At 47.3% G+C, this 14,185-nt stretch overlaps 1 protein-coding gene across 1 annotated transcript; it reads left to right on the plus strand.

Annotated features, from left to right (window-relative positions):
• Nucleotides 1–214: 214 nt before the first annotated feature.
• LOC148685466 (pregnancy-specific beta-1-glycoprotein 3-like) lies at nucleotides 215–7,891 on the plus strand. The gene is made up of 6 exons (XM_088671304.1): nucleotides 215–326; nucleotides 2,754–3,122; nucleotides 3,596–3,740; nucleotides 5,212–5,259; nucleotides 6,954–6,986; nucleotides 7,843–7,891. The coding sequence occupies exons 1-6, from the start codon at nucleotides 215–217 to the stop codon at nucleotides 7,889–7,891; spliced, it is 756 nt and encodes a 251-aa protein (XP_088527430.1).
• Nucleotides 7,892–14,185: the final 6,294 nt, after the last annotated feature.

Genomic DNA, 14,185 nt, shown 5'->3' on the forward strand with positions numbered 1-14,185 from the left:
GCTCAGTCCTCTGCTTTGTGACCTCTTCCTGTTACCAGGGAGCTTCACAGTGGGGTGGGGGGAGAAGAGGGGAGCTATGGATGAAGCACCCTGGGCCTAGGAGGACAGCCTGGGGTGGGTGGGGAGTGGGTGGGCTCAGCTGGGGGCCCCAGCCGCTGGCGGCAAGGAGCACGGGAGGAGCCTAGCCAACCCCTGGGCACAAAGGCCACCCAGGATGTCCAAGCCCCTCCCATCTCCAAGAGGGGCAGGAACATCATGTGGACAGTGCCCACAAGCTGGCACCCCCTGTGGCCATGGGAGATCCTGGGCAATGGTGCTTCTTGCAGGTGAGAGTTTAGTTGGGACTCCGTGGATCTAACATTGCACTTTCGAGGTGATGTAACTTCTTTGGCTGTCTCAGTACAAGCCATGCCCCACCCAATCCAAAATCCTGACATCATGGTGCAACAATACAACTGTTCTTTGAAATATGTAAAGTGGATATAATGTTCCCCCTTCTAACCCCTTTCCCCAGGGATGCAACTTTGTCAGGCCTTCCTCACAGAACTCATAGTTGGAATGAGACCTGAAGTTTGTCAAGTCCAACCCCACTGATTCTTGTTCTTCCCCTGATGTTTACCTTTCCCTCCTCCTTATTACACCCTGCACTTTGGTGGAAAAATGCTCCCAGAGCAGCCTCCGAAGTCCCTGCCCTTAAATGTTGCAATCAAAAATACATGGCATGAAAGGAAAGGGCATTCGGAGGGTGGAGGAAAAGAACAATCTCCGGTACTGATCCTTAGTTGAATGCTTGGTTAGCTCCCAACCAACTGCTTTCTCGGAAGTGACTGTACCATAGCCAGTGCTGACCATATTGGTGCTGGAAGTAGGGGAGTGGGGGATCATCCTTCTCAAAACCAACAAAGAAGGGGCTACAGTCTCATCAGACCCTCCAAGGGAGGTATGTTCTCAATGATACAACCCCTCATAGAGCAGATGGACCTGCCATTGTGGCCTAGTCATAGGGGCCATGGGGGCTTTGCCCCCCCATAAAATATTTGAGGGGGCTTTCCCCCCGAAAGCTGGTGGATATTGCCATTCAAATGGTTTGTGTGTGCTGTGTCATGTGATCAACTATTGGGGGGGGTAGGACTTACTGTATTTTTCTGTGTATAACACGCTGCCACATATAACACAACCCCTATTTTTTGGGACTCCAAATTAAGAAAATGGGGGGAGATTGCCCAGATATTTCTTTTATTTTGGGGGGGGGATGCCCAGGATTGTGGAGCTTTTTGGTGGGTGGATTGCCGGCAATCACTCACCCGCCTGACCGCAGCTGCCAATCGCACACCTCTCAAAAAACAACAATCGCCTGCCCAATTGCCACCACAACAGCCAATCCCAAACGCCAATCGCCACTGTATATCTCCTACTCGCGGGTGCAAACAGTTACCTGTCACCCCTATGAACTACCCAGCCCCAAATTTTAAACAATATTTTAAAATTAAAAACCCTCGTCTTATACACGGAAAAAATACGGCACCTGCCCGCCCCGCCCCCGATATTTTGTTCCAGATCTCACCCCTGGAGCTGCTCAGACTTTGGAACAGGCCTCAACAGTATGTAAGGAAGAGTCTTGACCCCTGGCTGCATTGCAACTGGTGTTGATGGCTGTACAGAGTAGGACCTCGGTCTTCCGAGGCGTGGCTCAAATTCCCCAGCTTCCTGCCACTCCCACTACCATACTAGGTGAGGGGGCAGTTCATGCCACCTCCAATGCCAGAGGAGATGGTCCTGCTGCTCTCCCTCGCAGGGCAGTTGGTTCCCGGGGCTTCTGCAAGGGAAGGGTGCCAGCCTAGTGGCATCCCCACCCTCCTCCCTACAGAGGTCTAGAAACTAAGGAGGAGGAGGAAGCTGACAGACAGGACCACCCACTGGGCTGGACGACACACATGCCCTGCCGCCAAGATGTGGCAGAAACTATAACTGTATGGCAGAAAATCTGCACCCCCATATCTGCAGCAGAGCATGCAGGGAGCCCCCCCCCCCCAGTAACAGATTTAGGAGTTGCCTGGGAAAGGAGAGGGGGAGAAATCCCATTGCTCAAGCTTGAATCCTTGCACCGAGAGGAAAGTTGCTTAGCGCTACATGGGATGCCAGCCATTATCTCCAGATCCGCAACTTTCATTCTGTGGGAAAGAAAGAAAAAAGAGGAAGTTTCTTGCTTCTGCAGAACCTGCAATGTGTAGGCAAAGTGTACAAGCAATATTATTCTCTCTTTGGGTAAGAAACTAGCTTACTCCCATTTTCCTTTACACACACATCCCCTTGGAGAAATCCATGCAGACCCCCCCCCCATGAATAGAATGGTATGATCCAATATAACAGTTTTTTCTTATGTCACTTCCTAGAACTGACTGAGGCTGGATCTATACAGATTAGAATCATAGAGTTGGAAGAGACCACAAGGGCCATCCAGTCCAACCCCCTGCCAAGCAGGAAACACCATCAAAGCATTCCTGACAGATGGCTGCCAAGCCTCCGCTTAAAGACCTCCAAAGAAGGAGGCTCCACCACACTCCTTGGCAGATTAAAAAAAACGCTATAGGGGGGGGGAACGCTAGAAAAGCGCTTAATGGAAAATCCCTTTGGCGATGGATTGCTGCTCTGCAGCGCCATCTGGTGCCACATGTTTATAACGCAGTTATAACAATACAATTGACAAGTGTAGCCGTGTCCTGACTGTCTTTTCCTTGCCCCTTCACCTCTAGGTCATATATTGAGTTCATGCTTCCTGTTGACGCAAGCTGTTCAGAACATTACCATTGAGGTCAGCCTGGATCCAGAATTTCCCCTGGTGGGGCAGGATGTCACCTTCATCCCCAAAGGACTTATGATGGATGCCACCTCCTGCCTGTGGACAAAAGGGGAAAAGGACGAATCCTTCCCCATCTTCCTCTATCACCCACCCCCAAAAGCTGCATTCTACCCTAAAGCAGCCTATGATGGGCGTCAGACGGCGAACTTCGATTGCTCCCTGCACATCCGGAACGTAACATTCGATGACATTGGCCTCTACGAAATATTCAAGACTAGAAGGATTGCTAACGAAGTGGGCGAGGCGTTCTTACTGGTCACAGGTAAGGACTGGGAACCGGGGGAAGAAATCTGACTCAGCTCACATTTATGAATTAGTCATCTTCAAATATCTCAAGGGCTTTAACATGGAGGATGGAGGGAGCTTGTTTTCTCCTGCTCTGGTGGGTAGAACTCGAACCAAGGGCTTCAAGTTACAAGAAAGGAGATTCCGACTCAACATCAGGAAGAACTTTCTGACAGTAAGAGCTGTTTGATAGTGGAATGGTTTCCCACTGGAGGTTGTGGGCTCTCGGAAGTTTTTAAGCAAAGGTTGGGTGTTCACCTGTCACGGATGCTTTAATTGAGATTCTTGCAATGCAGGGGGTTGGACTGGATGACCCTTGGGGGTCTCTGCCAATTCTATGATGATTCCATGAAAAGCAAACTTAAGCAAAGTAGCTTTGACCATTTGGAGCAAGGCGTTGTGATCCTTCCTTTTCCTCATTCTCACAGTTGCCTTTCCTTGTCTCTACAGAAGAAAAGATTCCAGAACTGAAGAAAAAAAATAGAAGCCTAACTCCTGGCGCTATCGCAGGGCTCGCTTTGGGCACCATTGTGGGAGCGGTTCTTTTGGGAATAGTGCTGATAAGTTTCCTGACTGTGTTCACTTCTAGAAGCAGGTAGGTAGCCGTGTTGGTCTGACGTAGTTGAAACAAAATATTCTTCCAGTAGCACCTTAGAGACCAACTAAGTTTGTCACGAGAGCTCATACCAATGACAAACTTAGTTGGTCTCTAAGGTGCTACTGGAAGAACCCCCCCCCCCCACACACACACTTCTAGAAGGTGATGCTTTCTTCTTCTTCTTCTTCTTCTTCTTCTTCTTCTTCTTCTTCTTCTTCTTCTTCTTCTTCTTCTTCTTCTTCTTCTTCTTCTTCTTCTTCTTCTTCTTCTTCTTCTTCTTGCATTCCAGTTTGATCTTGCACAAATCTTGAGGGGCCTAACCAAAAATTTAAAAGCTGTATGAAAAATGACTAAAAAAACTGAAATGGAAGGAGAATCAGAGGGAGAGGAGGGTGTCAGATATTGAATACAGACGGAGCACAATTTTTTAAAAAAGCAACCCCCAATCCCACTTTTATCTGAGTATTAGTAGGAGATCCAATAGATCAGTTGATCCTAAAAGCCTTCTTGAAAAGCCAGGTTTTTGACCAGGATACGAATGCCCCTTGTGGGAACTGGGTCATCCTAAAGAGCTGGTGCCTACACGAGAGGCATTGCTTTTCCACAATGTGTATATCAGGCAAAATTCCATAGCTCAGTCAGTAGAGCATGCATCTCTTAATCTTAGGGTCATGGGTTTGAGTCCCACGTTGGGTGAAAGATTCCTGCATTTCAAGGGGTTGGACTAGTTGACTCCTGTGGTCCCTTCCAACTCTACAAATCTGTGGTTCTGTGAATTTCTCTATGAAATATGTCGGTATTAGGAGAAAGTCGCAATAATGCTGATTAATTCTCATGAGGATTTAAAAATAAAAATGAATCACAAACCGATATAGAAATATTTTTTTGGGGGGGATGAGAAACTAGGAGAAAGCCCAATTGCTCATGCGCTTGCATTCTCATGGGATGTCTGCACATGAGAAACCACAGGCTTTCAAAGAGGTTTAGACAAATTCATGAAGGTTATCAATGGCTACCAGCCACCATGGCTCTCCTCTTCCTTCAGTTCCCGGAAACCACAGGAGGAGAGAGTTGCTCTTGTGCTCGGATCCTGCTCACGGGTTTCCCACAGGCATCTGGGTGTCAGAACAGGATGCTGGACTAGATGGGCCATAGGCCTCATCCAGCAGACTCCTTTGATGTTCCTATGTCCTGAAGATGTATCTCATCAACCCGCCAAGACATATGATGAATAGACTCTGGAGAGGGGAGTTGAATGACAACGGTAGCATCTCTTGCCAAAACACTGAATGAGAGGTGTCCCCAGAAGGGAAATTAAGCACCAGAGAGGCTCAGTGAACAGCAGAAAACAGAGCACCAGTCAAATAAGGGACATGGGAGTTTTCTAAAGAAGCAATGATCTTTGACACAACGGAGAGGCGCCAAACTTCTTCCTCCTAAACTCTTTGATCCTTTCCCCTTTCTTTAGCAATGAATTGGAGCCCACTGTGGTAACCATCATGCCTTCTGCAAGACAGTAAGTAGCAAACCTAGAGGATGGAGCCTGAAACCTCTCTTTTTGGAGAAAACTAGATGTTCTCTCCAAAAACCACAAACCACCTAAGTTAAGATGTATTCTAAAAGTTAAGAACAACATAACTTTTAGAAGACATCTGAAGGCAGCCCTGTACTGGGAGGTGTTTTTTTTTAATGTTTGATGCTTTATTATCTTATATATATATATATATATATATAAATGTAAAAGGTCCATGTTCACGGACGACCACTTTTCTCCGAAACCGCTTGACCTAACGTGTTGAAATTTGGACACAACATTCCATTCCAATATGCGGGTGTTTGCATAAACTTAGATTACACAGGTGTCACACCTGTCAAAGGTAACAACATGATTTTGTCTAAAAAATAGCTCCCTCCAGTGGTCGTCAGAGGAACAGACACCATATCCGTTTGTTTTGCAATAGCACCGTCTGTTGGACGCCAGAGGAAAATATCCTATAGGACATTCTATGGGGGGGGGGAGGGATAAAACAATGTTTCCAGACTCCCGCCCCTCCTCCTCCTCCTCCTACCTCGCCATTCCAGAACCATAGCCACCGGGGTGAGAGGGAGGACACGCAGATATCCTGGGAGGGAGGAAAAGCCTTGTCGCTCCTCACCTCCCATCACCCGCAACAGGCCGGACCCCGCATTACCCGCCGCCTCTGCCGCCCACAACACGAAAGTCAGGCTGGGCCCCGCATCTACCACCACCACCGACGCCGACGCCGCCAGAGTCAGGACACCCCTTGCCTCTCCTCACCCCCACCGCCGGGCAGAGAGGAAGGCCGCCAGGCAGGCCAGGAAGGAGGCTGGGCCTCACCGCTCCTCAACTCACACCCCGACGTCCCGAAACGCAGGCCGGCCTCGCCTAACCTAACCCCCATCACCCGGTAAAATTTCCCTTTCCTTTTTTTTCAATTTAACTCACAGAGCCACAGCAACGCGTGGCCGGGTACAGCTGGTGTTTTATATATTCTGATAGCTGCTCAGAATGGCTGGGGAAACCCAGCTAGATCGGTGGAGTATAAATAATAAAATGATGATGATGATGATGATGATGATGATGATGATGATGATTAAACATCTGGCCAGGAGGCAGGGAGGGAGGGCAGGCTTCTGGAATTCCATTTCCACATGTGGGGATAAAGTGGTTTGGGGTGGGGGATCCAGTTATTCAAATAGAGACAGATGTTGCACAAAATTTGTACTGTATTGTTATTGGGGGAGGAGGGTTCCCTCAGCCATAGTATGACCCTGAAATTACCGGTATGCACAGCAGAAAACTGAGCATGACTTCAACAGTCAGTCGTGGTCTTCCTCACTTGTGATTTATATCACTTATTCATTCATTGCCTTTAACCCTAAGGTCCCAGGGCAGGTTAGAACATGAAAACATTTAAAATGGTTTAAAACAACTTACTGTTACAGAAATCAGATGGGTTCTAAAAATATACACTGTCTGCAGATTTTATTTTATTTTTAAACCATTGCACATACAATTGTTCCCATATGTTCAAAAGGCACAAAATGCCCCTCAACAGTTTAAAACTGTTGCAAAATTTCTCCATGGATGTCAAAGATGGGAAGCTGGAGCTTGTGGTAGGCCGCTGAGAGCTGCCAGAAATAAACTTATCACTCGTGAATTCTTTGCTGTTTTTCCTCTTTCCTTAGCTCTATGGGAAGCAACAGACCTTCTCGCGCAAGGTAAGTCGCAGGCCTGCAGGAATCAGGATACGGCCCAGATCCTGTTTTTGGAAGACCAGCTTTGGTGGTCTGGTTTTACTGCTCCGGGACTCCATGTCCACCTTTGGGGGTTAAATGAGGTTCCAGTGATCCAGCGAATGCAAAGTGACGGGACTTATGGAGGGTCCCTCAGCCAGAGAACGAACATGGCCTCTCCAGGTTTCCTATGGGAAATGATTGTGTTCTCATTTAAAAGTGAGCTTGCCTAATGTGAACTGAAGTACAGTCATCCTTCAAAATCCACATTTCCCTAAATGTCGCCATGTAGTTCTCCAGCCAAAAAAATATGTCCAGAAATGCATATACTAAAATGTGCATCTAAATGCATGTTCATGAACGCAACCCTACCAAAAATGATTGGTTTATTTTATTGGGGGGGGGGGGATGTTGATCAGACAAAACTATGTACAAAAATGGGTTCAATATGAGAAATTCACACTCAAATGCTGGGAAAACAAGGAATTTAGGGAACCAAAATTGGCAAATTTGTCAATCTGTACTTTTCTTGGTTCTGGTAAAGATTGCAAATCTGGTAAAGATTGCAAAACTTTGGAACTCGCTGCCTCTTGACACCAGGCAGGCACCTTTTGCTGTCCCCTAAGCCTAAGGCATGTACTCTTTACTTGCTAACAGCATTTTTGTATAGGCAAGCCTATCCAGATGTGTAGGATGCTGGCATGTACTTTAATCCGGTTCTTAGCTGTATCCTGGGGGGCGGTATTGAGGAGAGGAGCTGGAAAAGTGGGGAGATTCTGGTCCGGTGTTGGGAACCCTGTGAGTCCCAAGCCTACCTTTGAGATGCTGTTTGTTTCCTTAGGATGGAGAATCAGCTGGTTTTAAGCAGCCACAATGTCCGACCTGGGTAAGTACCAGTGGGAGGAAAATAAGGTTTGTGGAGCCCACGTGGGTAATTAAAAAGAGAATCGGAAAATAGTGCCATCCTTTTTTCCAGTTTCAGGCCCCAAGATGGCCTGTCTCATGGTTCTGATTCCTGCTTCTTTCTTAGTTCTTACCTATGGCTTGTCCCTTGGTTCTCTCTCAATCCCCAACCACAGTGGTGTAGTGGTCCAGGGTCAGGGTGGGGTCAAACACTCACTACTATTTCTGCAGCAGGGTCCCAGAAGGATCACTATCTCCAATATCCTGGAGCTGCCCAATCAGCATGAAAGGGGAGTGCTTTAGCCAATGTGAAGGAGCCTTCTTTGTGCTGTTTGGAGCCAATTGGAGTGAAAGGGGGGGGACAAATCGGCCATTGGGGATTGGCTCCTAGGGTCATTCTGGAGAAAGTGCATGGGAGGAACCCCAAGGAAGAGTTGTTCTGTGTGCTCTGAAGTCAAGCATTTAGGAACTCTGGAAACCCAAAGTGTTTCCATTTCAAGAGAATGTCATGAAAGTTCTGTTACTCTCAGATTTCGGGGAATCAGATCTGTTCCCCGGGTGGCAGTAAATAAGCAGATCAAACGAAAGGAGTGTTCTTACCAGATAAATTCTTTAATGATCACAGCGAGAGACAAAGGAATGCATATTTCTCTATAAAACGGTGTTGCTCCCAGTAAAGGTTTCCCCCCCATCCCCATTAATCTACATCACTCCTACGTTGGGTAATCTGAGTTTGTTGTCATTGCACTTTCTGTTCTAACATTTCCCAAGCCCTTCTAGTCTTAGGCGAAGGGTGTGTGTGTGTCAGGAATGCTGTCCAAGGACACTGAATCTGCCAGCTGTCTCTCTCTTGCCTATTCCTCTTCTGGCTGTTCCTCACCTAGTATTTCCCAGCTTTTCCCCTCTGGACTATGCCCTTCTTCAAACCACTGTTCTAAATCAATACTGTCCTCCTGCCCCTGGGAAGGTTCAGAAAAAAGGGGGTGGCGGCACCCACCATTCCTCCTCAGTACAGTCCCTGACAGTTATGTAGAATGGAACTTCATGGAAAACACAAGTAACTGGGAAACAAGATATTGAAGCAGAAAAGAGCAGATCTAGCAAAAAGACAAAACAAGGAGATCTGCATTGGTCATTGCAATGCATCCCTAACTATTAATATTGCATCACTGTAAGATTATTGTATAATCTTAGAGAAGGTTGTATAAACTTAGAAGGGATGTGGACTCAGGACTTTTCTACCTCATTCTGCCCTGTGTTGTCTGAGACCACAGAAGTTGGAGGTTGTCAGGGACGTGGCTGAATCGAATGCCTGGGCAGAGCCTGACTCTGGAGATGGAATGCCAGTACAGAGAGAGCCAGAGTCTGACTCTGGAGATGTGGGAATGCAATCACAGACAGAGCAGGAGTGGGTTAGTTCAGGCCTCCTTCATCAAGATTTATCAGGCTCAGATAGAGCAGCAGACTCAGAAAGCTCGCAGGCAGAGGGAGGGGAGGAGATAGATGGCATTGAGGCGGTTGCTAAGCAAACAGGAGGAAGGCGATGTTTGAGAGCGGGGAGGGAGGAGTCCACCCACCTTCTCCCCGAACCAGAAGAGCTGAAAGGGTTAAAATGCAATGGAAGTATACAAAGGAGGAAGGACTGGACTTTGGCACCCTTTGTGCTGCAAAAAGTGAGGAGACTCAGAGTGACCAACTCGTAGTGAAGAGGGGTAGGCTCGGAGCCGCTCTCTGGATGTTAATTGTAAATAAACGTACCATAAAACTGCTAGAGACTCATAAATTCTTATTGGAGCTTGCTTGCCTGCCTGAGATCATTACAGAGATCAAAGTTCCTCGATTCCATTTCTATGTCCAGCTTGGGTCAGACTCACATTGTGGAAGGGGGCCTTCAAAGTCCTCAAAGAGGAAGCTGGTGGGGAATGTGGCGGCTTCCACTTCTGGTTTCCTTCCTCTGATTCTAGGCTGGTTTTCTTCCAGGTGAAGAGATCATTCTAGTCCAGAATTTAGTCAGCATTCAAGTCTTGGACAGCATCAGCCAAGCCCGTGGACCCCCAACCACCACCACTCCAGGAGAGGAGCACCATATCCTTGGAAATCATGACGAAATAATCAACACCCTAAACAACAACGCCCACCCAAGCCTTCAGGGGCAGAAAAACAACATTGCCCCTGATGAAATAAAAGCCTCCAGAACCCACTTCTGTCGGCATCTGTAATCCTTTGCCTGGGTCTGGGTTGGGATGAGTGTATACTCCATTAACTTCCATGGTATTACATAATGTACATATTAAAATTTATAATATCATGGTGAATCACTTGAATTTCAGGGTAGGCACTTAAATGGGAATAGATTTAGCCTTCCATTTAATTTCCTTTTGAAAGATGCCTTTGTTTTGTTTATTCCCATGGACCTTGTTTTCAATTTACTTTTGTTACATTTTAGTTTTGCCTCCATTTTTGCACTGATTTCAGGGGGGGCGGGGCGACGACAACCATCTGCTGCCTGTAACTTTGTTGATTTCCACGGCATGAGTGCTACACGGCATGTCTACAATAATTGGCATTTATCCAATCTGTCTGCCAAATTGCACACAGGTTGGATAAATGGGTCCATTTGATTGTTAGAGATGTCTTGTGGGGGTAGCCAGCACAGTGCTCTTCAGGTGTTGTTAGACTACAGTTCCCATCACCCCTGACCATTGGCCATAGTAGCAGGGGCTGGGAGTTGGAGTCTCACAACATCTGCAGGGTGCCATGTTGTTTCCCTCTAAGGCAGGCACCCCCAAACTGCGGCCCTCCAGATGTTTTGGCCTACAACTCCCATGATCCCTAGCTAACAGGACCAGTGGTCAGGGATGATGGGAATTGTAGTCCAAAACATCTGGAGGGCCAAAGTTTGGGGATGCCTGCTCTAAGGCATGTGCACAACCGCCTAAGATGCCACCGAACTGTTGGAGGGCAAAGTTAAATTGTTAACAAAGATGTATAATTGGTTGTTAGAATGGTATACAAAAGATGAAGAGACCAAAGAAGTTATTATAAAAATGGGCTGTTGATTTTGGGTATAATATTGAGTTTGAAGCTTGGTCAAAACTGTGGAATCAAAGTTTAAAATTGACCACATGCATGGCCTTAAAAGAGAATGTAATGAAAATTATGTACAGTATAGGTGGTATTTGACACTGGTAGAATTGGACAAAATGTACAGGATGAGAAACAAATTATGTTGGAAATGCAGAGCGAAAGACAGAGATTTTTATTATTTGTGGTGAGCTTGCGATAAAGTGAAAGCATTTTGGGAATTGATCTACAATGAGTTAAAAAAGATGTTTAAATATACTTTTCTCAAAAGACCAGAAGCATTTTTGCTGGGTTTGATGGGAGAAGAAATTGCAAAGGTAGACTAAAGATTATTTATGTATGGCACGATGGCAGCAAGAACCTTATTAGCCCAAAGATGGAAATTGCAGGTGTTACCAACGAGGAGTGGCTGGCGAAAATGAGAGACTAGGCGGAACTAGCCTGGTAGAATCCGGAACCAAGTCAAAAAAAAAATTCCAAAGAGACTGGAACAAATTTATTTGGTATATGAATAATTGTTGTAAAAATGTGAAAACACTAGCAGGATTGGAATAAATCCGGCAATGATAAACTTTGAAATTTTCTAGACCAGGGGTTGGCAACCTAAGGCCCATGGGCCACAGGTGACCCATGGGGGTTGTTTAACCAGCCCATGGACACCCCCCCCCGCTGCCCACTCAGGGACCCCCAGCACCCGCTTGATCGGCTCCTGTGCGTGACGCTAAACTGGTGCAGAGCTGAGCGGGGACCGCCTTCCATGATGCTGGCCGGCTTCCCATTGGCTGCAGGAAGCTCCTGCAGCCAATGGGAAGCTGTGCACGCCTCCCCCGCCCTGGAAAGAGTGCCGAAAATAGCATTTGTGCGTGCACACACTCCGGCCCACCACGGCATCTGCGGGACCGTGAACCGGCCTAAGCCACAAAAACTGTGCTGACCCCTGTTCTAGACCAATTGAGATAGAACTGATTTTAAAGCTATGAAGGTCAGAGATCAATGTTTTAAAGTGCAATACGAAGACTTGAAAACAAAACAAATAAACCAGCTGAGCTGAAGGGATGGAGGGAAGTCATAAGCTTGTCAGATCAAAGATTATATTTGTTTGTTATTATAATGTTGGATATGTAGCACACACGCAACAACAAAATGCTGCCTGCGGTCCCGGGAGTTCCAAGCCAGCTGAGAGGCGTGCGCTGCTCTGTAAAAGGAAACAGTCGCTAGGCACACACACGCATACAGGGCTAGCAGGGCAGTATTGCGGAGCCGGCACAGCAGCCCAAAACCCACATGGCCGGGGGTAGGGCACTTTCCTCACCAGCAAAGGTCCTGGAACCTGGAAAGGAACCTGGAAGGAAAACAAGTGAGCCTGGGCCGAGGGGCATCAGCCCCTTATGCTGGCCCTTGCCCCATCCCCAGCCGGCTTGCCCATAGGCCTGCCAAGATGAGGGCAGGGCGATGTCTTCCCTTGGAACAAAGGTGGGTGGCTCACCTGTTCCAGGAGTCCACATGGTGTCGCAAACCCTGCCCACCCAAGGGAGGGGGCAAACGGATAGTGTTTGTTATTATAATGTTGGAAGAACTAATAAAAATTATATTAAAAAAAAGATCTGCCAAACTGGGCAAACGGAGACTTGATTGTCAGAGACTTCAGCTGGACGTTGAACTCCTTTTTGTTTTGTTTTTTTAACTCTCCTTTGTGGAGAGATGGTACATTTTCTCAGAGTGATCCAAGTCTGGATGTTGGAGAAATGTTGGAAGGTTTGGAGTTATCCAACCCTCGAGCCGTCAGAAGGCAATCCTGTATAGGGAAGTTTTTTTAAAAAAAGTTTAACATTTTTATAAATGTTGGAAGCTGCCCAGAGCAGCTGAGGCAACCCAGTAAGATGTGTGGAGTATAAATAGTAAAATTATAATTATGGAATGGGATGTCTTTATTTTCATCAGAGGGTAAGGGATCCATTTTCAAAACAAGGCCTCCAATGTGACACGAACATAACGTGGTCCGTCCCCCCTGCACTATACATTTAAAGCAATGGTGCACCACTTTAAACAGCCATAAAGGTAAAGGTAAAGGTACCCCTGACCGTTTGGTCCAGTTGTGTGCTCATCTCGCTCTGTAGGCGAAGGGAGCCAGCGTTTGTCCGCAGACAGTTTCCAGGTCATGTGGCCAGCATGACTAAGCCATACCTGCCACATCTCCCGCTGAAAAATGTGGGATCAGCAGTGGCGTGGCACTGGAAGTTGCGTAGAAGCAACTTCCGGGGCCGCTCTTCCCATGTGTGGGCACCGGAAATCGGGCAGAGCGGCAGCAGAAGTCGCTTCTACACATGCCTGGCGGCCATCTTGGTGGTGGCTGCATGGCGGTGGCCGCTCTGCCCGATTTCCAGTGCCCACACAGGGGAACAGTGGCGCCCAAAATGGAGGCTCCCTGGCAGGTAGGAAATCCAGGGGATTCCCGGGATTTTTCTCCATTCGGGAGAACAGCGGGAAAAGAATTCAAATGCAGGGGTTTCCCGCGAAAAATGGGATACTTGGCAGCTAAGGACGAAGCAGCTTCTGGCGAACCAGAGCAGCGCACGGAAACGCCGTTTACCTTTCCGCCAACGGGAGCTCACCCCATTGCAGGGATTCGAACCACCGACGTTTTGGTTGGCAAGCCCTAGGCTCTGTAATTTAGACCACAGCGCCACCCGCGTCCCTCTTAAACAGCCATAGCTCCCCTTAAATAATTCTGGGAACTGTAGTTTGTTAAAGGTGCTGAGAGTTTTTAGGAGACTCCTATTCTGCTCACAGCTACAGTGTCCAGATTTCTAGCCCATGCCATGTCTTTAGGTCTCCAATTGGCCCATGTGTCGTACTGATCTGATCATTGAAGTTTCTGCTGGAAGCCATAATCTGAGTCTGAGGAGGTCATCAGACAGGAGTCAGGACAGAGGGAGGAATGATGGATTGTTTCCTCGATATGCTAGCTCTAAGCTGGCAGAGCTCCGGGGATTGGAAACAGGACTTTTTGTGTGGCCTGTAGGATGATGCTACATATGTGCTTTTGTTTTTAAATCAAATGCAGCAGTTTGGATATCTACAGGGGTCCAACCTCCATAGCACAGGGGCTATTGGAGAAATGCATGAGCCTCTAGTCTGCCTGTTTGAAAGCAGGAGAAAACTCATGGGTTGTCCCTCAGCTCATGACTCATATCTCT

The sequence above is a fragment of the Zootoca vivipara genome, chromosome 6 (assembly GCF_965207765.1).
Source record: "Zootoca vivipara chromosome 6, rZooViv2.hap1.1, whole genome shotgun sequence".
Lineage (NCBI taxonomy): Eukaryota > Metazoa > Chordata > Lepidosauria > Squamata > Lacertidae > Zootoca > Zootoca vivipara.